The sequence below is a fragment of the Lipomyces arxii genome, assembly GCF_038497795.1.
Source record: "Lipomyces arxii strain Phaff 12-163 unplaced genomic scaffold V1512scaffold_19, whole genome shotgun sequence".
NCBI classification, from domain to species: Eukaryota; Fungi; Ascomycota; class Lipomycetes; order Lipomycetales; family Lipomycetaceae; genus Lipomyces; species Lipomyces arxii.
This window is the reverse complement of record NW_027117718.1, coordinates 48112-70097: the sequence shown is the minus strand read 5'-3', so window position 1 is coordinate 70097 and position 21986 is coordinate 48112. Positions and strand designations below refer to the sequence as shown.

General features: G+C 44.4%; 10 protein-coding genes across 10 annotated transcripts; 6 read left to right on the top strand and 4 right to left on the bottom strand.

Moving 5' to 3' along the window:
• Positions 1-209: 209 nt before the first annotated feature.
• V1512DRAFT_211426 (14-3-3 domain-containing protein) lies at positions 210-1072 on the top strand (the record flags this gene model as incomplete). The annotated part of the gene is made up of 3 exons (XM_066913532.1): positions 210-273; positions 321-627; positions 679-1072. The coding sequence occupies 3 exons, from the start codon at positions 210-212 to the stop codon at positions 1070-1072; spliced, it is 765 nt and encodes a 254-aa protein (XP_066769908.1).
• Positions 1073-1427: 355 nt separating this feature from the next.
• V1512DRAFT_266519 (CTAG/Pcc1 family) lies at positions 1428-2265 on the top strand. Its single transcript, XM_066917110.1, has 2 exons — positions 1428-1537; positions 1592-2265. Exons 1-2 carry the CDS (start codon positions 1515-1517, stop codon positions 1836-1838), a joined length of 270 nt encoding a protein of 89 aa, XP_066769907.1. The 5' UTR covers positions 1428-1514; the 3' UTR covers positions 1839-2265.
• Positions 2266-3555: 1290 nt separating this feature from the next.
• On the top strand, positions 3556-4450 carry V1512DRAFT_211486 (zinc knuckle protein; the record flags this gene model as incomplete). The annotated part of the gene is made up of 5 exons (XM_066913536.1): positions 3556-3640; positions 3694-3735; positions 3784-3914; positions 4026-4193; positions 4241-4450. Coding segments are annotated over 5 exons (636 nt in total), but the record flags the coding sequence as incomplete, so codon positions are not given.
• Positions 4451-4915: 465 nt separating this feature from the next.
• Positions 4916-8452, bottom strand: V1512DRAFT_266509 (Metalloenzyme, LuxS/M16 peptidase-like protein). Its single transcript, XM_066917109.1, has 6 exons — positions 8195-8452; positions 7931-8149; positions 7553-7884; positions 7218-7508; positions 6141-7173; positions 4916-6093 (listed from the first exon to the last, which is right to left on the bottom strand). The coding sequence occupies exons 1-6, from the start codon at positions 8372-8374 to the stop codon at positions 5017-5019; spliced, it is 3132 nt and encodes a 1043-aa protein (XP_066769905.1). The 5' UTR covers positions 8375-8452; the 3' UTR covers positions 4916-5016.
• Positions 8453-8588: 136 nt separating this feature from the next.
• V1512DRAFT_266505 (transcriptional activator of glycolytic enzymes-domain-containing protein) lies at positions 8589-10058 on the top strand. Its single transcript, XM_066917108.1, has one exon. It carries the CDS (start codon positions 8712-8714, stop codon positions 9912-9914), a length of 1203 nt encoding a protein of 400 aa, XP_066769904.1. The 5' UTR covers positions 8589-8711; the 3' UTR covers positions 9915-10058.
• Positions 9943-11369, bottom strand: V1512DRAFT_266504 (uncharacterized protein). The gene has a single exon (XM_066917107.1). The coding sequence runs from the start codon at positions 11292-11294 to the stop codon at positions 10395-10397; it is 900 nt and encodes a 299-aa protein (XP_066769903.1). The 5' UTR covers positions 11295-11369; the 3' UTR covers positions 9943-10394.
• Positions 11370-12812: 1443 nt separating this feature from the next.
• On the top strand, positions 12813-14202 carry V1512DRAFT_266492 (Haloacid dehalogenase-like hydrolase-domain-containing protein). Its single transcript, XM_066917106.1, has 10 exons — positions 12813-12992; positions 13059-13180; positions 13232-13259; positions 13307-13324; positions 13371-13433; positions 13488-13575; positions 13626-13666; positions 13717-13783; positions 13830-13891; positions 13938-14202. Exons 1-10 carry the CDS (start codon positions 12935-12937, stop codon positions 14084-14086), a joined length of 696 nt encoding a protein of 231 aa, XP_066769902.1. The 5' UTR covers positions 12813-12934; the 3' UTR covers positions 14087-14202.
• On the bottom strand, positions 14113-15163 carry V1512DRAFT_277664 (60S ribosomal protein uL2). The gene is made up of 2 exons (XM_066917926.1): positions 15087-15163; positions 14113-15029 (listed from the first exon to the last, which is right to left on the bottom strand). The coding sequence occupies exons 1-2, from the start codon at positions 15088-15090 to the stop codon at positions 14269-14271; spliced, it is 765 nt and encodes a 254-aa protein (XP_066769901.1). The 5' UTR covers positions 15091-15163; the 3' UTR covers positions 14113-14268.
• Positions 15164-17606: 2443 nt separating this feature from the next.
• V1512DRAFT_55836 (HotDog domain-containing protein) lies at positions 17607-18966 on the top strand. The gene is made up of 2 exons (XM_066918434.1): positions 17607-18554; positions 18605-18966. Exons 1-2 carry the CDS (start codon positions 17971-17973, stop codon positions 18897-18899), a joined length of 879 nt encoding a protein of 292 aa, XP_066769900.1. The 5' UTR covers positions 17607-17970; the 3' UTR covers positions 18900-18966.
• V1512DRAFT_277663 (CBF/Mak21 family-domain-containing protein) lies at positions 18907-21966 on the bottom strand. Its single transcript, XM_066917925.1, has 2 exons — positions 20260-21966; positions 18907-20212 (listed from the first exon to the last, which is right to left on the bottom strand). Exons 1-2 carry the CDS (start codon positions 21883-21885, stop codon positions 19034-19036), a joined length of 2805 nt encoding a protein of 934 aa, XP_066769899.1. The 5' UTR covers positions 21886-21966; the 3' UTR covers positions 18907-19033.
• Between the last annotated feature and the right edge of the window lie 20 nt (positions 21967-21986).

The window sequence follows — 21986 nt, the reverse complement described above, 5'->3', positions numbered from 1 at the left end:
AATCACGTATCCTTGCGCGTCAGACTAGCATCACTTGACCTTCACAGTAGATCTACACGTGTTACTTTTCTGTCAACTCATATTTTTATGCACATTCTGATTACACATGGTTGACGAATCAAAACATAGCTGTGATTTTGCAAACTGATGATTGACAAATCTTTGTTGAGGCAATTATTCGAATGAGGACAGCTAATGATTTCAGTACAATGACATCTCGAGAAGATTCTGTTTATCTTGCTAAGCTCGCTGAGCAGGCCGAGCGATATGAAGGTAATGTCTAGTCTATTTGTAACTGCGTAGTTGCTGACTTGATTCAGAAATGGTTGAAAACATGAAGCAGGTTGCTTCTACTGACGAAGAATTGAGTGTCGAAGAAAGAAATCTGCTGTCTGTTGCTTACAAGAACGTGATTGGTGCTCGGCGTGCTTCTTGGCGAATTGTCTCGTCTATTGAACAGAAGGAAGAAAGCAAGGGAAACGACTTTCAGGTTACCTTGATCAAGGAGTACCGTCAGAAGATCGAAGAAGAGCTTGCCAAGATCTGCGAGGACATCTTAGAAGTTCTTGATAAGCATCTAATTCCATCGGCTAAGACTGGAGAATCTAAGGTTTTTTACTATAAGATGTGTGTAAAGAATGAGATACGCTTAGTTAAGATTTGCTGACGGAGCCATAGGAAAGGAGATTATCACCGTTACCTTGCAGAGTTTGCTGTTGGTGATAAGCGGGCTGGAGCAGCTGATGCTTCACTGGAAGCTTACAAGGCTGCGTCTGACGTTGCCGTCACTGGTCTGCCATCGACTCACCCTATTCGTCTTGGACTAGCACTGAACTTTTCTGTGTTTTACTACGAGATCTTAAACTCGCCAGACCGTGCGTGTCATTTGGCCAAGCAGGCGTTTGATGATGCTATTGCGGAGCTTGACTCACTCAGCGAGGAGAGTTACAAGGATTCTACTCTTATAATGCAGCTTTTGAGAGACAACCTGACGCTGTGGACATCAGACATGTCTGAGGCCGTTCCATCTGGAGCAGAGGCCGGAGCTGAAGATGAAGATGCAAAGGAGTAAGAGTTCTAGATATGGTGATCGCAAATGATTAGAGATTGGGCAGTCCCGGTTTATTCGTTAGGATATCTGCGAAAATTGGTGGACTACGGATTCGTTTTTTATTTGTGATACTAAATTGAAAGGGTTGTCTATTTTTTTTTATACATTATAGTCTGATATTGTTTTTCACTTTCTTCACCTTGTTTTTTGACAATTTGTACTTTGCGAATCTTTATGCGAGATGGATGAGTGCTCAAAGAGGCTTTTATTGTCTTGAAGTACGATGTATTATGCTTCTGTACAATTTGCTCAGAGATGTTCTTTTATATTGCAAATATAGGATAGGATCGTATGGGGAGTTTACTGTAGACAGTAGTCAGTATGAGCTACGTCAGTGTGAGCCGCATGACATTTTTATAAGTTTCTGCTTGGAAAATTTCAATTTGTAGAACTTCCAAACCAGATGACGCAACATAACCATAAGCTGTAATAAAGAGTTGATCGTTAATCTACTAAATGTATGCTAACAGTTGGAAACAGTACAGTTACGATTCCGTTTGAGACGATTCGGCAAGCAGAGATTGCGTATAAAGCGATTTCGCCTGACCCGCAGTTAAAGCCCGATCAATTCACACAAGAACTGCTCGTAGGTCAGAGCAACACGAGTCTTGTTGCGAAGTTTACAGCCGTGAGCGATCGAGTTCTCCGAGTAGGCGTGAACGGATTTATGGAGAGCTTAGGAGTTGTTGTCGGATGTCTGAAGGATCTGGATGTTAAGGCGGTATAATTTGATTGCGTACGATGATGCGATTTGTGAGCAAGCCGACTGAATGCCAAACTACAACCTAAACTGAGGACCAGCGGGTTTTGTGTAATTTGTTGAAAAAAGTGGTGTGCGCTCAATTAGTCAAGTCAGCACGCAAGGAATAAGCAGAGATGTTTGTTACGGATAAGTCAAAATATGTCAGGGGGGGGGGTAGTGACAGATGCAAGCGTGATGTGGTGTTAGTTCGTACGAGAGATTTTATATGCAGAACGGTTGTCGATCACGCTTATTCAGGTGTAATGTTTCATACAGACTAGATTGACAGGAGATTGTATATCTTACAGCCTCCTGTGTTTGTATATAAGCTATGAAAAGTGATATGGTTTGCTTATAACTACTAATTAGATCATAAGATCATAATATAAACTTGAACGTCTAGAACTAGAAGATTTCTTTTAAACCCGGGATTATTGAGGTAGTACTTGTCTTCACGGACGCTAAACAAGGCTTTTTAACCCTACTAATAATAATTCGCCATAGAAAACTTTATTCTATTGCTAATGTTATCGCTATCGACTGTATAATTAAGGTTATACTAATCTGTATTAGGAAAGAGTATTAAAATTAGGGTTAGATTGCTTCAGATAAGACCCGCGCCGGTGAGACTTACCCGGCAACGTTGAAGCCATTCCGGCCGCTATCGCAAATCTGTCTTTGAGCTCTGCATTTAGAGCTGAACAAGGTCACATCTGCCCGGGGGAGTTTAGATTCAGTAAATCCGATTATTACAAGAGACAACAAATGTACATGTGAGCTGTTCGTTTTTGAACCACGACACACACATACACTACACTATGAAGCACAAATTGTGACTGCGTGATACTACCATTTACTACTCACGGCGGGAGATATTGCCCGGACAATGTAGCCGAATCAAGCCGAATCAAGCCGACTGTGTTCGCAGCTCAGACCACAACTTGGTTTTTAAAATCTTATTGTCGTTTAGTCGTCGTCGGATTGAAAAAGAGAATTGACGGTCAGAAATCAAGTTGAACTCAATTGGCCACGAAAAATAGCGATCTGCGGACGAGAATGCTTGTTGAAGTCTAATGCTGGTCTCGTTGTTCCGTGTGGACGACTAGCATTGTTCTACGGTCCACTCAATACCTATCTGTCCCCAATTTAATGAATGAGATATAACACCTCTCCAACCATGTCTGCTTCCCTAATATCTTACGTGATCCAGCTTTACCTCCTAAAACCTCACTAAACTACTTTTGAGTTCCCATCTCATCGCTATCGAAAAGGGCTGTACAATAATATTTTCACACCTTCCACCGGTCTCTTCTTTCCCTTCTCTTTAATCTTTCTCCCCTCTTTCAACCCGTCAGTAGCACTCTTCCACAGTCCTTTATTTCTACACTTCTCTCGCTCAATTGCTTTCGCGGTGTCAAGTCACCTGCTCGTTCACTTCTTTTCAACCGTAACTTCGCGTTTCCCAATTGCTAAGTGCAATTTGTCTTGATATTTACCTCCCTATCTCTTACTATCTTTATCACATTATAATGTCTTCACTCTCACGAAGGGCTTGTTACAAGTATGCATTCTTTCATTATCATGTCACTGATCCCGAGTGGATTGTCCCTGCTTGAGATATCTGATTGGCGTGTGAAACTATTTTCAGCATTTTGCCTTGTGACGCGTGCAAATATCATATTCGAATCTGGTATCCTAACTCTCATGCTTTAGGTGTGGCAATATCGGCCATTTTGCTGAAGTCTGCAGCTCACCAGAACGGTTATGTTACAACTGTAAGCAGCCAGGTTAGTCTCTTTCTCTCGATCTCAAAGCCGCCAAACCTAACAGTACACCACAGGACACGAGTCGAACGCATGCCCTCACCCACGGACGACTGAAAGTGAGTTCAAACTATTCGACATCACAGCAGAAATAACTTATCATCTAGCCAAGCAATGCTACCACTGCCAGGGTCTCGGCCACGTGCAAGCCGATTGCCCGACTCTCCGTATGACCGGCGCTCTCATCACCGGCCGCTGCTACTCTTGCGGCCAGCCTGGCCACGTCGCGCGCAACTGCGTCAACCTCGTTGCCGCGGCCGCCGCAAACGGGACCACCCCAGCTGCTGCTGCTGCCTCAAACTTTGCGGCTGCGTACCTCAGCATGCAGAGCTCTGCTGCCGCGGCCCAGGCTGCTGCATTCAGAGGCATCCCTATGCGCACCGGTATCATGCAGACCATTCCTTACATGCCTGGACGGGCCGCGACATGCTACAAGTGTGGTGGACCAAATCACTATGCGCGGGACTGCCAGGCCCAAGCCATGAAATGTTATGCGTGTGGCAAACTCGGACATATTGTGAGTTCTCAGTAATACGTCGTATCATCAATCCTAACTGTGTCAAGAGCAGAGACTGCACCGCTCCGAACGGCGGCCCTCTTAGCACCGCTGGTAAGACCTGCTATCGCTGTGGCGAGCAAGGCCATATCGTGAGTTTTACCAATCAATCGCCTTTGTTCAAGCTGACACGAAACAGAGCCGGGACTGTCCTCAGAGCAACAACTCAAGCAGTAGAATGTCGACTTCAATTTCGTCGTCTGCAGACTCAAACATGACGTCGCTGACCGATGCGTCCACAATCTCAGGCGGCGAAGAGCTGCTTCTGTCGTCACCGCCTGTCGTCAGTTCAACAAGCACGGTCGGCCCAATTGAAATCACCGTGTGAACTGCGGCCATGAATTTTTAACACTCGTCCTTGAACTTTTATGTCAATCAGTCCATACTATTATTACCTAAAAGTTTTCTTGCACGCTCCGCCGGTTTCGTATTTAATTTCTGCTACTCTGTTTAATTGTGTGTACGGTCATCGGGTTTTGGTTCCTCTTTGCACGCAAATCGTTTTACAATGTATATTCGGCCGGGCGCATCTCTAATTTTTATTTAAAACATGTTTAGCTTTAATTTACGTGCTTTTTTTTCTAATTTTTCACAAGTTACTATCGTGTTCATTAACGTTACAAACACCAACTGTGACTTTTTATCGTGAAATTAAATGCGTTTTTTCAATAAAAAAAATGTGCGGCTTAGATATTTATTAAGGTTTTTGCATTTACCCCTGAATATATGCGACTTTATTGTACACTCGACTTGGTCGGCAATAGCTATCTCACATATGTACACTTCACTCTCCATCCTCGTCAGTATCCGATCCCGACTCGTCTTCGTCCTCGTTTGAATCATCATACGATCCTTCCGATCCACTCTCGCCACCCTCGTCTTCCTCCTCTTCGCCAAGATAGCCAAACGGATCTGTCAAGACTTCGTACCCTAACTTCTCGAACGCGTCCGTCGTAGACTCGAGCTTAGACGGGTTGCACGCAATGAACACATGCGATGTCTCAACACTGAAGATCGGCATCAAGAACTGCATGACTGCCGCCTGCATGGCCTCTGCCTTCACAGCCCGCACACTGGCAAGGTAGTTCTGGTTTGCATTCGGCCCCAGATCCTTCAGCACTTCTTGCAAAAACTTGCGCGACGCGGCAGAGTAGTAGCTGTTGTCCGCTTCAGCCATAGCAGACACAATGATACTGATCGCGCCGTCAATTAACAGCGGTTCGAACGCAGTAGCTCCGGTTGCATACGACTCCACAATCTCTTTTGCGCGCGCAATCGCAACCGGCGCATCCGCAGCACGGTACACTCTAAACCCAATGTTACCGACTTCAATCGAGCGTAACACTCCAGCCCCGTACGCAAGTCCGTTGCCTCGGATCCCGCGCCAGAATGGACCTTCAACCGCCTCAAGGTACGACACCGCGACTGCGAGCGCAGGAATGTCAGGGTGTTTAAAGTCGGTCGGACCGTTTGTAAGCAACGTGGCGTAAGATGACTCGGTGGCAGGAACCGGAAGCAAGTATGCTTTTCCGCCAAGTTTCCGGCCTTCGTCGTTCGCATTGTTAAAAGTGCGAGGAATTGGCATCAGTGACGACGCGGAGATGACAGATGATGGCAGGAACGTAGTCCAGCTGGAAACTGGACCCGATAGCTGTTTGATGTCTGCTGAAATGACAATCCGTACGTTCTCAGGAGTAAACAAAGTAGTACGTACTTGCTCCAACTTTGACACAAGATCGCTTGGATCTTTCTTGACAACTTCGCACAACCTTTTCAACAAACTCTCCATCTCTAAAACCTCCAGTGCTCTTCGTGCAGACCGTTTATTCAAAAGTAATCGTCTTGAAGCGGAATTGACCATCTAAAAAGTAATTAGTAGAAGTAGCGAACGAAGATTGCCAAACATACATAAGAACCATCTCTTTTTTCTTCCGACATGCCCATCAATGTCTTCTCAATCACAATCTGTAGTCTCTGGGGATCGAACTTACTGTTCCAAATTAGCTTCTTGAACCAGTCAATCGCCTTCTGGTAGTTCTTTGGAACAACTTGGAGCTCTATTGTCACCAGTTCGTAAAACTCGCCATCAAAACCAATGTGGTAGCTCTCAACAATAGTGTCTTTCTTCAACTCCTTTACGACTTCTTCGTACGGAACAACAGTGCCGTCGTCCAACACTATGGGCGTGGCGTAAAAGTTAGAAAGTAAAATGAACAAGTACGGCAAAATATCTTCCGGAATGGCAGCTGTCGATAAGGCAAGTGTGACACTGACAAAATTAGATTTAACATGCTCATAATGAACATACAGCGGCAGCGACGCCGCGCCATCAGCGTCTAGAACAGACTGTATTTCGTTATCAGGCTTCGACGCGCCAGACAGCGCAAGTCCGGCTTTGGCGGTGACAGACTCAATGAACTTTACCTTAGCCGGATCTGGCGCAGGGAAGGATGACAACAGCTCGTTCGGAATCTTTCGCTCATTTTCATCTTGAGCCTCTTTCAGTCGTTTCGTTAAGTTCGCAAGACCAGCCTCACCCAGTTCCTCTCTGCGTTTCTGTAATCTCTCTTTCCCGTCCACTCTGAGCTGTTTGGCCAACGACGCTGAAGGCTTGGCCAGAATCGCAGCATGCGGATTGTACAAAAACCAAGTTTGCATTAGTTTCTCCCAGTCTGCAGTTTCATATTTGAGAATCGTATCAAACTCCTGCAACGTCTTGGCCGCGTTCAAAGTTTTGCCATCCTTAGTCCCGTATACAAAGTCCTCAATCGCGAGATTGGCTAGCGTGCTGGGATATCGTTCAGCGGAAAGTATGTACTGAAGCCTTTCGCGCTCGACAACATCACGGATTTGCTCCAAGTTAAATTCAGACTTGTCGATGTGCTCTTTAAGAATCTCAAACACTCTTTTCTCGACATTCCCAAGCTCTTCCGTTGGAACACTAAATTGTTATTAACTTTAACTTGAACGTCAACTAATATATACTTGTGTAACCAGATGTTTAAACCAGTTTCAATATAATCGTCAGTGTACACTTCCAGTTCAGTACTGAGCGGGTTTTCAATCTCGACAATCTTGCGACGGAGTAAAGAAATGTCACTGTCGGTCAGATACATCATTAAACAATGCAACGCGGTGTTTGTGACAAAGTCAAGAATGCTTGGACCGAAAAACGAAAGCAAAATATGACCTGAAGATTCGTCCTTGTCAGGAAAGTCAATTGTGTCAATTACATTGCTTGTCAAATGAGGTGCTTTTGGTGAGTCTACAAACGGTCTATTTGTCATTATCCGCACTATCTGGTAATACAATAAGTATACCTTGGTTTTGGGTTTGCAAGATCAAGGGAAGGAAGCTCGTCATCAAACTTGCTAACCGTGTCCAAAAGTTCGTCCTTGTCAACAGTTCCCACCAAGATGAGACAAAGATTGTCAGGTCTATACAAGGAGTAATAAAACTCCCTGATGCGCTGACTGGTCAAAACACGTAATGCACCCATCAGTCCACCGGTCTCACTAGAGTAGCCGCTTGATTCTGGATACATGATCTTATGCGATCTAAGCACAGCGATAGTTTCAGCCTCGTTTTCGACACCCTGCATTTCTGAAAACACGACGCCTTTTTCATTGCCTTCTCCGTCAACATGATATACCTACTAGGTTAGGCCCAAATCAATATCCAGTATAATACAAATGCACCTCAGTATAGCAAGCACTGTCAGTCAGCGTAGGGTTGATCAGATGGTCAAGATATACAGGCAGAAGCAGTCTAAATCCCTCCCAACCAGCAGTTGACAAGGTATAAACAGTAGAATCAGTCGCAGTCCACGCGTTTGTGTTTGAAAACGCGCGATTGCCTAGTGTATCAAGAAGTCCCTTGTATGGATGTTTCTTTGAGCCCATAAAGATTAGATGTTCCTAATTATATCAGCACTATCCATTGATCAATCCATATCACCTCACCAGAGTATGAGGACATCCACTATCGTCTGCAATCTCAGTCGCTACAGCAAAGTAGCCTTCCACAATTGGTCTTTCCTGCTCAATCAGCACAATTTGTAGCCCAGTACGAGTAGATCTCCATTTCGTAATAGTCGAAGGACAGTATTCCGGATCAAATGAAGTGACCAGATCAAACGGCATGTTTATATACAACTCTTTGGTAACTTTTGGACAAATTGAGTATTGAAATCCATTCAACAGATTTTTGTTGCTTCGTGTAATAGTACCCAGAATAACCGTATAGAGACGACTGCCACATACTATTTTACGTGAATAGTATCTGAATTGTGTCCCCAGAATACTATCAACACAGATTCATCTTTTGAGTCGTATCGAATCTCCCTTTTGACGATCCGACATTTTTGGCTCATCCCAACTCTGTTTCCAAATCCATCAAAATATAAACAAACAAGGTAACGCGTCTTTTCTCTGTCTACAGCTTGAAGAGATGTGAAACTAACAGAAGCGTATAGTTTAGATGTCCAGAACGGGCGAAATGCCCCGGTGGGACGACCGCATTCTTAACGGAAGTCCGCCTACGAGTTCAAGCACTGAAGATCAGCTGCAGGCTACAATCAACGACATAAAGAACCATGTGCAAAACACAGCGACAATGCATAATAATGTTCTCGGCAGACTTGCGAATGAAATACAGTATCTGACTGAAACTGTGAGAACCGAACATGCGGAGTACGTTGAGCAAGTCTCCGGAGTGAACGAAATGGTGTCCGAAGTGAACGATAAACTCGACGATTTACGCGGTCAAATCGATGGACTTGGTGACGAACTCAAAGCTGTCAGGAGAGATTTTTTTCAAGAAGCTGAACGCATGCGGCAGCAGCTAAGATTAGAGAGCGTAAATACGGTCGAGCTGCTGCAGCACCGGACACCGCAGCGTAATATCTCTGACATTGAACGCGACGTCGACGTCATAAACGAGGCTGCGCGTCGTGTGATGGACCAGGTCTCTCGAATGCGCGATCCGACGATCAATACCTCGTCTTTGAACACAAACGCACCACCGCTGATGACAGCAACTCCGAGTAACGTGTCTACAAACATCATTCCTGACCAGCGACGACAGCCCCCGCCAATGGCACAGATGCACGCGTCTCCAATTATACCGCTTCAGAGACCGGTTTCTAATGCTCACATACCTACGAATGTAGGCTCAGGCAATACGCATATGGGCAGCATAAGCATGAGTTCAATCAATAACAACTCCAACAATCTCATGGCAATGCAGCAATCTTCAAACTCACAGAACAACATCGTCCGGCGCCCACTACCTCCGCCAGCCGCTCCAATACCGAATCCGATACCAAGACCAGCCCCACAACGGACCGAGCCTGGAACACTCATGTACGCAATGGCAATCAATGTCAGAAGCGTAAAAGACATGTGGCTCGAATACGCAGACGGCCTTAACGGCGGCCCCGCTATCCGGGTCCTCGAGTCCCAGCACGGAACCGCATGGCGAGGAGGCGCAAGATCTGCCCAGAGCAGAAAATTCCAGCGGCAACGAGCGGTTTACGACGCAATTGAGCGCGGCATAGAGCTCGGCAAGACGGCAGATGATTGTTGCCATGAACTGGAACAGTTACGCATTAGACCTGATGGCAAATGGTCTTCGCTCACCTGGTTGCTTCACAACATTCCCACCAACATTTTTGAGTCTTAACGGTTGATAGATCTGTACAATTGTTGTTGCTTGAAAACTTACTGAATTTTAAAATTCTTAATGAAATGTACGATATATTATGCGATGTCGATAGTTTTCTTGTACTTTTATAATCTATGGGTTGGTCCCAAGTGCCAATTGGAATCTACGTCAAATCGTAGTACGATCGCATCAACATAAGCAACAGTAAACTTGGGTCAAGTCAGAAACAAAGACGTCGGGAGTTACAGGTTTCAGTTTAAAAGTGAGAAACGAAACTGAGCATCATAGGCAAAAAACAGAAAATCAAACAGAATTTCTTATATTAATCTCCAGAAAAAAAAACTCAAAGCAAAACTCAGATTTTAAACTAAATATCATTTACCATAGCAACCAGCCAGTTCGTCAAGTATTAAAATATGTAGTGCACATAATCCCAGCATATGCGCTCAATTACAACCATCCAGACCTCAGCGAGAATACAGTCATAAACAAGAAAGCCTAAACAAGCTGATCCGACGACGACTCCGACGGATACGGCGGCCAGTGAGAAATCACTGGCGGGGCCACTGGAGGCGGTCCTCGCATTGCACCGTACGGAGCGTTATAACTACCATATGCCGGCGCAGATACCGGTGCGTGTGGTGGCCCTGAAGGCGCAGAAGGAGCAGGATTGAACGAGGTTGACAAGTATCGACCTTTCTTCGCAGCAGAAGGAATGTACAGTTCGTAGCCTCGTTGTGCATCTCTGGTAAAACCCTCTTCAACGATAACACCCGCTGGAAGAACTGCAGTTGTCATTTGTACTGTCGGCCCGTGGGGACCTGATCGATTTTGAGGCGCAGCATCATAGTACGGCTGGTGCGCAGGTGGTCGGCCATATTGTTGTGCTGGTGGTGGAACATGTGTCGCGTATGGATCGGCCTGGATCGGTCGCCCATAGTCGTCATGGCGGGGACCGGCCGAAGGCACAGGAGGAGGAGGCTGATCTGCTGAAGCATACGACAGTGGCCTACCGGTTTCACCATAAGGCAAAGTATACCCGGGTGACTGATGCCGTCGCTTTAATCGTTCATCTTCAACTTGTGCATGGCTTTCCCATTCGCGCTTTCTTTTCAACTCCTCATATCCATCACGAGGCGGTCCCGGTGGATACGGCCGATACCCATCTGCCTCTTGTTTCTGTCGATAATCACGCTCATCATATGCAGCAGGTGCCTGGTTAGTCGATCGCGGAGAGCCACGTTCTTCAGGTTGCCGCGATCGGATGGAAAATTGCGGGTACACGCCTGCCTGCACCTTTGCTCTTAAGTCAAGCAGTTTCTGGTATTCAGCAACTGGATCAAAAGAGTAAGGGTTGCCTTGAGACGATGGATCTTGAGTTGGAGCAACTTCAGTCATGACGGTGTTGAGGATGTAAATAATGAGAAGCGAAGAGAAAGTCGAGTTGTGAAGCTCTGAATCGACGCGTCGCAAGACAAAATGTGTTTGCATTTATGCATTATTAGCTACACTATCATGCCATATATGCCATAAACTCAACGTACTTGCTTGATGTGTTAACAATTACAAAGTTCGTACTACTTTTATTTTTTAGAGCACAAATCAACAGTATTAATTACATGTAGCGTAAATGCAAAACAGTGCTGTATTTAAGTAATTGTTTGTCCCAGTTTATTTCGCGAGGGCTGAACCATAAAACTTGATCTTCGTATCTGCAAGCGTTGATACATTTATTATAGAGTTAATGCGTAAGGACAACACAGCACCACTAAGCAAACAATAGACAATAGTGAGTAAATTTTAACTCAAAGTCGCGTGATCCGGATCTAAAGTCTTCCGGTCACGCACTTGAATGTACAAGATATCAGCTTAAAACAGATTAATAACAGACAGATCTTTTCAGTGAACAGCTTTTAAAGGTCCATCTCCACCGTCTAATAAAGCTAGCGAGTTGCTTAAGCTTTATTATTTTGTAAATCAAGTTCATTTATGGCCAAGTCCATGGTCAATTAAGACGTATGAAGCATGAACGATTCGGCTAATGCCAGCAGTCTCGGCAATTGGAATTGTTTTCATTCATTTCGACGTCATGCGTTCGGTCAGTCAAATTTCGCAGAAACTGTTTAAAGCTAACGTCTATCTAGATACACTACCGTACAACCATAAGCCAAGGCTGCACTGAAAAGCTGATTCTTTTGAACCTGGTCAGTCAAAGCTTAACACAATCTGCTTAACTTGTCGTTTAACAAACGACAGTACGGATCCAAAGCTGCGGTGCGGTAACGACTTCAAACCATTAGTTTGCATCTGTGCTGCTGTTAGACAACATGCTAAACTATGGCTCTTCGTCAAGCATGCTTCATATGTCTCCGGGTTTTAGTGACAAAATCGAACTGTCTATGAGTACTTTATAGGCGCATTACGAAAACTCTGGGTATCGCGGTATCAAATATTGAAGTTAACACAGACTTTGGATGTCTGATGCAATAGCCTATATGAGCATAATGATTTTTGGCCTGTGCAATGCCGCCTCTTATCTTCAAGTCAAAGCCAGAAACGTTTTCAAAGATCAGATTTGTTGAAACAACTTGTCTTGCCCCGTGTCAAAAGATTAAAAACACTGGCCTCTCGCAAAAAATTACTATTTCACTGACAACATTCCTAGTAAAATATTTAATTCAATTCGTCTTCATTAACAAAAAAAGTAAATATGAAGGGAGACTTCGGTTTCGACGAGAGATGCACTCAGTTCAAACATATTTGCCTCAGGACAAACCTTCAGGCAATCCGATTGAAGAGTGTTACAACAAAAACGAAATATTCTGTAACGAAGAGTTTCAAGAGGGATCTCATCGAAGCAATATAATTAGCTGTTACCAACGTTGTCATCGAGAATTGCACATGCTTTCAACGCCTGAGCCGCATTGTTAACTCTAAAGTTAAAAATGTTCCACGTTCTCGAGGTCAACAATTAAACTTGTGTCCTTGTCACAACTAAGCATACACTGACTTCTTGCATCGTTTACTGATATATTATAATGACTGGACAACAACCGATAGACGAGAGAGCAGTGTTTTTCTTTGATATAGACAACTGTGAGTCTGTTTTATACATATGAACTTTATGATCGCCTCATCGTATGAACTAATGACTTTTAAAAGGTCTATATCCTCGTTCATACAAGATTCATGACATTATGGCAAAGCTTATCGATGACTACTTTATGGACAAGTTGGACTTGCCGTTTGAGGAGGCTAGTACGTTGCATCAGCGCTACTACAAGGTAAACTTGAGTGTAATGTCAGTATTTATAATTCTCATACCAGTACTCTAGGAATACGGTCTTGCAATTGAAGGATTAGGTATATTTAAAACGTCGACCGATCACAAATCAGTACTAACTTTAAAGTGCGCCATCATGAAATTGGTCAGTGAAATCGTGATCATATAAGACGTCTTTAACGGAGAACCAGATCCATTAGAGTACAACAGCAAAGTCGATGACGCATTGCCTATTGCGGAAGTAATCAAGCCAGGTTGGTTCGAGATTGATGGTCTTGTTTTACATCATTTGCTGAGCATAATTAAAGATCCGAAACTGCGTTCGTTTTTGCAGTCAATAGATAAATCAAAGGTCAAGCTCTGGCTCTTCACTAACGCTTACAAAACGCACGCTGCGTATGTTTTGAAATTATGAGATTTCATAATGCGGTATTGATAGTACTTAGACGCGTTATCAAAGCCCTTGGTGTTGAAGACTTGTTTGACGGTGAGTATATATGCTACAACCCTGGCAAGGCTTGTACTGATCAGATCTAGGAGTTACGTTCTGTGACTACGGCGAGCCAGTTTTGATTTGCAAACCAAAGCCAGAGATGTTTGAAAGAGGAAAGTTTCAATTCGATTTTTGTTCACATTTGCTAATTCTTTCCAGCTATGAGAGATGCCGGTGCGATTTCAAAGGACAAGTGCTACTTTATCGACGACAGTCCTGGTAAGTCACTGAAACAGACGTAATATATGATTCTGACACAAAACAGTGAATATTAAAGGGGCTAAAGAATTTGGGTGGAAGGTCACAATCCAGTATATTGACCCGTTGGACAAGTCTCCGGCTACCCCGGCAGGGCATTTCGAGATTCGCGAGTTTGACGAGATAAAAACTATTGCACCTGAGATTTTCCAGTAAGAAAGTAGCACGCTTGTGGTTTTGATAAATTGTACTTAAAATGGCGTTTAAAAATTTGCTGTCTTACGCTTATATAAAATCTAATAAACTTATAGAAGTCATAAGAACCGTCAGACAAATATTAAATTTTTAGATAAACAGACTGAAATAGTCCATTATAAACTGTACATCTACATAAACCCTTAATCCTTGGTCTTCTGAGTACCTCTAAGCAGACCAGTTCTTCTGGCAGCAATGAGACCAGCCTTCTGTCCAGCAACAGCTCCTCTGCTGATGGTAGAAGCCTTACCAATGTGCTGATGGTTACCACCACCGTGAGGATGGTCGACAGGGTTCATGGCAACACCTCTAGTCTTTGGCCACGAGTTTCTCTTGACTCTGTACTTGTGGAATGCACGACCAGCCTTCAACATAGGCTTGTCAACACGACCACCTCCAGCGACGACACCAATGACACCACGCGCATCAGATGAAACAATTTTCTTAGCTCCCGAAGGCAACTTCAGACGAGTCTTACCCTCATCGGCGTTGTGTCCAATAACAATAGCATAGTTACCAGAGGTTCTGGCAAGCGCACCTCTGTCACCAACCTTTTCCTCAACGTTGCTGACAATAGTTCCCTCGGGAACAGACGAAAGAGGAAGAACATTTCCAACATTCAGAGCAGCCTTCTTTCCGGCATAAATGAACTGACCAGTGTAGATTCCCTCGTTGGCAATGAAAGTCTCTTCTCTCAATCTGTACTTGTAAGGATCACGGAAAACAACCTTGGCAAGAGGAGCACCTCGGCCAGGATCGTGGATAATCTCCTTAACAACACCTCTGACATATCCATGACGCTCGGAGTAGTCCAAAGTTCTCAACTTGGCAGCGCCTTTGCGGAGACGGGTGTGCGAAGTAAAGATTGAACCCGCACCTTTTCGCTGATTACGAATAACGCGACCTATTAAGAAAAATGATTAGAATCGATCGTGAACGACGATTTCACTTGTTAGCATACCCATTGTTAACTGATTAAATTTGTTGACAAAAGGTGTTGATTTGAAGTCGCTATTGAGAAATGTTGACGCTTCACCGTGGTCGTTAATTCACATACATGGGGTGATGTGGCCTGTGGTTCCCAAGCAGTAAATCGCAGTCACGACCCATGTCTAGGGCAAAATCCATTTAACTAGGGTTTATTAAGCATTGTAGTTTGAGGGGTTAGTACTAAAAATGTGCCGCTGGGGGTTTGGTGCTTGTACTGATATAAAGGTTAGGGTAAGGCTCTGGATGCATCTGCTGCTGTATGTTAACTAGATCCCGTGCAGTCAATAATTACAAAAACAGAGAACTGAGATTGACTGCATAAGCTCGTGAACAAGCTATATGCTATTAACAAGATGTGCTCAATTTTTAACGAATTAGCTAAAATTTAACTACGATTGAAATGCTATATTGAGCGCCACTATGTCTCGTACAGTATTTTGTAAGAGCTCATATGGAAATAGTGGCGAGTCTTTCAAAAGCAGAATCAGCACGTGTTTCTAGCCATTCAAATTTAGCAGTAGGGAGACTTACTCTGATTACAACAAAAATATAGTAAACACTGCAACATCAAGCCGGCAAACTGGTCGATGACCGTTTGTTTGCCATTGGTTGCTTTTATTTGATCATTCTTACTCTGCCAAAACTATTGCAAAATGTTTCACAAGTTTTATATATCTGTCAGCATCAAAATTGATGTTAACAACGGGATTTGACTTACTCATTGCTGTTTTCAAGTGAACAGATTATGCATGAGCCATTGCAGTACGTTTCAGCGTATAAATGTTAAGCAGAGTAGTATTTTATCGCAAAAGATTTTCTTAATTACAGCTGTAGTGCTAATTGCGTTAAATTTACAAAGTAATGCTGTACAAATATAAGCTCGAGAAAGTTGGAAGGTGAGCAGTGGTGTGTACATATAAATACGCAAAAAAAAAAACGCCATACGCATTCTGGTGATCCCCATCCGAAAGCAGTTAGTCGATCCAGGATCAGGGTCTAATGTGTTCTTCGAGTACTAACTAGTCTCCGTTGCGCACGACCAAATAGAATAAAACGCGTTTTAAACTGTCTGTATGTAATTTTAAATCTATAAGTAATTTTCACTGATTTCTTGGTCGGTTTTGTCTGTTAAAGCCTGAATAGGTTACTTTATTAGCAGAGAAAGCCAGCACGTGCCAGGAACAAGACGAAGGCTTTGTAACATTTCTTGATGCGTTGACTTCCCGAACTAGAAGCGTGTAAATAAATTTGGCTAAGAGTCACAGAAATTTAACGTGTATTCTGCAGCTCAACACGTGTTTTCAGAACAGACTTCATATTGCTTATTATATTGTTTCTAACACGCAAGCGATGCAGTCGTCGGAATCCTTACTCTATCTAGTCTACTTTTCAGTTGGCTGAAGGTTATAAAAACGCTGCAGCGGTGCTGTTAGCAAATGAGCAAGTTATAAGTGTCGTAATCATTCAGCGACTCCCAATTACATTACCAAAATCACAGAGACTCTGTAATCACCGTATCAGTTCTATTTTGAGTTGACGCACAGACCCACCCTTAACCCACGCGTAGTGTCGCCCAAGACCATACGACGCCCGTCCCCCTGTCCAACTTCCTAACGCGCTGTCTCTCTACTCTCTCCATACACATCACCAGCACAGCAAATTTGTCAGTAATTCACGTTCTTTTCTCATCAATCTTATCAGAATACCGTTCTATCCATAGTCCAGGACGCTCCATGAACTGTTTTGTCTGTTTTGTCTGTTTTGTCTGTTTTGTCTGTTTTGTCTGTTTTGTCTGTTTTGTCTGTTTTGTCTGTTTTGTCTGTTCTATTCTGTAAAACTTTCCACTACCGGTCCATTTCTTCTGTTGTAAACATCTCGTGTACCGTGCAGTTGATGCTACTCTGTCTGTTTCGGCCTGCCGACCATCAGCTTCTGTCCTTTGGACTCTGGCGCTCAAAATTCCACTCTCTTCTTGGCCTGATCAACCACTCTCTTCTTGGCCTGATCAACCACTCTTGTGCTACTGGTTGCAGTGGTCGCACTCGCTGTGATGCTTGGTTCTTAAGTCTCGCTGCTATAATCGATAGTCTATTCTACAACTGGCTCTCTACTCTGATGGAATTTTGACTTCGCTGTCCGCCTTCATTATTCATTATGTTCTGATCGTCCGTTCTGTGTACAACGTTATGTGCACTCGTTGCTCTCTTGTTATGACTGATGATACAACCCTGTTACAAGGGAACACTTGGCAAGGCAGATTTTAACAGCTACTGAGCCAAGTCATATACAGGCAAAGCATCACCATGTGGTTCGATAAAATATTAGCTATGCAAGACTATATGGATCCAGAACGCGCTACATGAGTAATCCCGTGTACAGAATTACTCCGTTGCAGTTTTTTCAAACCGTTCAATAGCCCATTTAAAAGATTAGCCTTTATGCCGTAATTAATTCTGCTACTAAAGCCTCAACATTCAAAATGGTATTTTTGTCAATAGTTGCTACGCAAAATGCCACGTAATTTGCTGGTTTTGGTACAATTGCTGTTACGTACGCCAAATATGTTGTATTTGTCAATAGACGTTTAGAGCGGTCAAAAAATTGACGCCTCACTGTATGCGGCTGACCTGCAAGTTTCGCATTGAATGGATTTGTTGAAGAAAAGGAATAGAATAGTAAAAGTAGGTTAGGCGTAAATCAATTCGTAAATGGATATTGGTAGTGTTCAGAATCGTGTTGCGAAGTTAAATGTTGCGGGGAGGGGCTGGACAGTAGACAAAGTGCATGGTTAGCTTGCCCTACAGCGAATAATTTACTAATTTTGAGCAAGAGAGAGCATTTGTATCTGTGCGACAATGGCTATGAACATGCTGCGGTTTAGATCGTACTCGTTTTTTCGGAATCGAAGCACGTCAGTCTTACCAAGAATGTTTGAGCGATCTGGTGTAACGGTTGTGAGGCTTCGTTTCGTAGGCACAACTGCTGGCCCGAAGAAGCCGCGGTCAAAGTTGGTTAAGGGTCTAGGGATTGCGACACGAATTACGTTTATTGGTTTAATTGTTCCAGTCGCGTGCTTTGGTGTCAGTTTTGCGGTCGCTGCACAGGCCCAGTCCCGCGAGGTCGAGGAAGCAAAGGCGATGGAAAAAGTGATTGAAGTAGACCCTCATGAGATCGAGGTGGAGACGACGATTGAGGATATGGAGTTGGTGAAGACTCTACGGGCAAATCCAAAGTTTCATGAGCTGCGGCCACATAAAGATCAAATAGTGGACTTAATGACAGAAACTTTGACAGCCGGTGCGCTGGGAGGCAAAGGCAAGATCAGTGTTGCGCCTTATATGTGGGTCAATCACGATGATCGTGAATTAGTTGCTGTCATGCACCTGGGTGAAAATTTATGCGGCCATCCGGGCATTGTGCACGGCGGCTTGTTAACAATGTAAGTTAGACTTTGATATAAACACAATGAGATGCTGACAATGAATACAGAGTGATGGACGAAGGCCTAGGCGGCTGTGCTTTTACCGCGCTGCCAAACCAGATCGGCGTCACTGCAAATCTGAGCATGAACTTTAGAAACGCAGCGCCGCCTAATAATATCTACATTTTGCGCGCAAAAGTCACGGAGGCAAAGGGTCGGAAAGTATGGGCTGCGGCGACATTCGAAACCGCGCCGACAAAGGAGAGGGCCGGAGTTGTAGTTTGCGATGCTACGAGTCTGTTTATCCAGCCAAAGTGGGCCAGTCTCTTGCCGCGCATCATCACTACCCGAAACAATGTGTAGATTTAAATATGGGAATATAAACAATAGATTCCAGTTTACTGTACACAGTATTACATATACCAAACAACCCTGAAAATTAATGAAGCCATTTATGCGTCTTTCTCAAAATGTACATGGAGAGATCCATCTCGCAATCAATCGGCATCCGAACCAGAAAGCATGTCTTTGTAGTCGTCAGCGGATGCAAACATTGGCAGATCCTTGATCTTGCGCCGACGTTTAGTCTCGATCGCCTTTGCCAAAGACTCCTCCTCGTCCGCGTCCGCAGTCTTGCGCTTCGACTTTGTCTTTGGATGTTTCTTAGTCTTTGGAGTTTTAATAGCGACTTCCTCTTCCGACTCGGCTTCTCGTGCGGCTTCGTTTTCGGCTTCAAACATGGCTGCAAGCTCGGTATCGCCGCCGTCTGAATCCTCGTCTCTGCCATCTTCGTCGTCCTCGTCGTCACTTTCGACAAACGCAACCTCGTCGTTCTCGTCGTCCTCGTCGGCGTCATCTCCGCCCTCTTCACCCTCAACGTCCTCGTCAAACTCAATCTCATCGTCGTCGGAGCCAGCAAGAGCTTCGGCAAACCCTTCGTCGTCGCTATCGCTTCCACCGTCTTCGACATCGCCAAGATCGTTACGGCTCTTGACCATCGCATCCCAAATCTCTCCTTCGGCAATGTCTTCTGCCTCCTCATCATCAAGATCTTGATCCTCGATATTGCCTTTCTCTTTTTTGACTATAGGCTTGAATCCTTTGCTAACAAAATATTTGGCAAAAAACATCTCGTCTGGATTCTCTGACTTGACTGTAGACAACTGTGCCCAATCAACACCGTTGACGACCGGTACCGTCTGACGCGCAGACTTGGTCGATAATAAAAGCACGTTCTTGCTGGTGTATGCTGCACTACCGGTAAGAGGCTGCATGATACTGCCTGCGCCGCCTGTCTTGCCTGTTTTGGTCTTCGGCGACTTGTACACGAACCGGTCAAGGAAATGTGTGAGCGTGTGTAGTGCAAGATCCGGTCGCGCGCCAGGATCAGTGTGGGACATCAAGTGCGTGGCAAAGTGGGTGATGGTTGGATGGTAATGCTGTGTCAGTGGAAGCAGTTCCCATAGACAGCTTGCTGACGCATTTGCTCGCAACGGGTTGTGTATTTTGCCGTCATATTCCAACGCAGATGGTTTGGCCACCACAGATGATGGTTCTTCCGACTCGAGCTTGATGTCGTCTTCCTCCGGTACGTCCTTAAAATTTTCTTCATCTGAGTCACCATTGTCTGGTGCGTCTGTAATCAGACTTCGTAGATATGGCGCGGCACCCTCAACCTATTCAATTAGTCCTCCTTTCAGTATTTCTTAAAATATAAGCCTACCTCCCGTAAAAGATAAATGACACCAGCACAGAATCCGACATTTTGAGTCTCGGCCGCAACTTGAACTAACCGCTTAGCAAAAGCCTTCACCCGGTCAGGATTAATATCGTTCTTGACAGCCTTGAATACCAAATTCAGATACAGAGCCTGCTTTGATGACAATATGATTCGTGGATCAATCAAACTCTCATACAGAGTTTGATAAAATCGATCGGATTGAATCTGAGATGCCGAAGAAATCTGGTACAACAGCATGAGAGCCTGTATTTTGGTGTTAAAATTTCCGGATCGAGTAACGTTATAAATCACTTCGAGATGAGACTTGAAAATACTGTCGTCCAGAGAAGAATATGGGAATGCGCGGTTGAGACCAGTCAAAATAGCAGAAATCAGTCGCATATTTGCCTCCTCTTGCGCTTCAATTGAGTGTTTGATCCTCTGTTGTTGCGATATCTGTTTTGCGGGGCCTTTGCCTTTTTCTTTATCTTTCCATCTACCTTTTTTGACCTTTTTCTCTGCCATCGCTTCGTCTTTTGTGTGTTTCGATTCAGCAAGCAGCCGCTCAAAGAGCGTGAAATAGATGTCAATCAGCCTGTTTGCAAGTTCTGTGTCCTTATTTGTCACAATTGTCTGGTTAAGTGTAATCGTAGCATAGTATCTGGCGTGATAGTCTGAGTTTGGTCTAAAAATGAGCTCAGAGATAGAGTTGACAATGACCCGTTTCATAGCCGGATGCGCCTGCTCGAGCGTGAGAATGAGATGTGAAGCCTTGGATGCAATCTGTTTGTCTGCATCGCCGAGCTTGTTTACTCCAAGCCTCAGCAAGTTAACTTCCTGCTCTGGTTTGTCGCGGATTAAATCCATGATATCAGCCAGACTGCTGGTTCGAACGTGAACGACTGCATCATGACTTAGGACTTCGAGCAACTGAACAAACGAAAAGTAAAACTGCTTTAACCAGTCTTCAAAGGCCCAAAGAAGTAAGTGCTGGTTTGCGATTTTGCTAGTTTCTGAGTCGACATGCTTGTCAAATGCGACTTTCGTCAAATACGAAAGCGCGTTATCCGGCCTGTTCGTAAACCAAACAAGTTTACGGTCTGGAAGCACGTTTCCGTTAGCAAACAAATCTTTAAGAGCCTCGACTGCTTGTAAAGCAGCAGTTCTGTTTTTCTTTTTCGCAAGTGCTAGTAAACCAGTCAATGATCTAGTTGAATGCAGCGGCGACTCCTGGATCAGCAATGTAAGAGCCGAGATTCGATCAGAAAGAGTCCCCGCGTTCATAATTTCAGATAGAAATTGCTTCTGAGACGACGACCCTGCTGATGCAGCAGCATAGTTCTCGGTCTCAGTTTCCAAAAGCTCAGCAGCTTGGACAAGCAATTTTGCCTTTTGGTCAGCGTCCAACGCGATTCCGTCTGTCGTCTCAGGCAGACTTGACAAAACATCAGCAGTATGCCATACCGGCTGCGGGTCAATCAGCAGTGCCTTGCCAGCTTTGCCCGGTGGCAGTTTTCGCTGGGACAACGAGGATGAGGATCCAGACTGTGATTTCTTGCCAGGGGAACGACCTTTCTTCAGAGTCCCAGTCGATTTGCGATCTCGACTGCGAGCAGGCGTCGAACTCATGGCGGACGACAGGGGCTTTTGGCGAAGAAAGCAAAATCAAATCGCCTTCTCGAATGATTTTCAATTTTTCGTGTTTTTTTTTCAATGTCGAATTTAAGGTT

Bases quoted from the DNA above. Each gene is read 5' to 3' on its own strand.
- V1512DRAFT_55836 (XM_066918434.1), top strand. From the start codon at position 17,971: ATGGCTATGAACATGCTGCGGTTTAGATCGTACTCGTTTTTTCGGAAT. The intron at 18,555-18,604 runs GTAAGTTAGACT...CAATGAATACAG, and splicing joins CACGGCGGCTTGTTAACAAT to AGTGATGGACGAAGGCCTAG.
- V1512DRAFT_266519 (XM_066917110.1), top strand. From the start codon at position 1,515: ATGACGCAACATAACCATAAGCT. The intron at 1,538-1,591 runs GTAATAAAGAGT...AGTTGGAAACAG, and splicing joins ACGCAACATAACCATAAGCT to TACAGTTACGATTCCGTTTG.
- V1512DRAFT_266492 (XM_066917106.1), top strand. From the start codon at position 12,935: ATGACTGGACAACAACCGATAGACGAGAGAGCAGTGTTTTTCTTTGAT. The intron at 13,784-13,829 runs AGGAAAGTTTCA...CTAATTCTTTCC, and splicing joins AAGCCAGAGATGTTTGAAAG to AGCTATGAGAGATGCCGGTG. The intron at 13,892-13,937 runs GTAAGTCACTGA...GACACAAAACAG, and splicing joins CTTTATCGACGACAGTCCTG to TGAATATTAAAGGGGCTAAA.
- V1512DRAFT_266505 (XM_066917108.1), top strand. From the start codon at position 8,712: ATGTCCAGAACGGGCGAAATGCCCCGGTGGGACGACCGCATTCTTAAC.
- V1512DRAFT_277663 (XM_066917925.1), bottom strand. From the start codon at position 21,885: ATGAGTTCGACGCCTGCTCGCAGTCGAGATCGCAAATCGACTGGGACT. The intron at 20,213-20,259 runs GTAGGCTTATAT...CTAATTGAATAG, and splicing joins TCATTTATCTTTTACGGGAG to GTTGAGGGTGCCGCGCCATA.
- V1512DRAFT_266509 (XM_066917109.1), bottom strand. From the start codon at position 8,374: ATGCCGTTTGATCTGGTCACTTCATTTGATCCGGAATACTGTCCTTCG. The intron at 7,885-7,930 runs GTGCATTTGTAT...CTAACCTAGTAG, and splicing joins ACAGTGCTTGCTATACTGAG to GTATATCATGTTGACGGAGA. The intron at 6,094-6,140 runs GTATGTTTGGCA...ATTACTTTTTAG, and splicing joins AAAAAAGAGATGGTTCTTAT to ATGGTCAATTCCGCTTCAAG.
- V1512DRAFT_266504 (XM_066917107.1), bottom strand. From the start codon at position 11,294: ATGACTGAAGTTGCTCCAACTCAAGATCCATCGTCTCAAGGCAACCCT.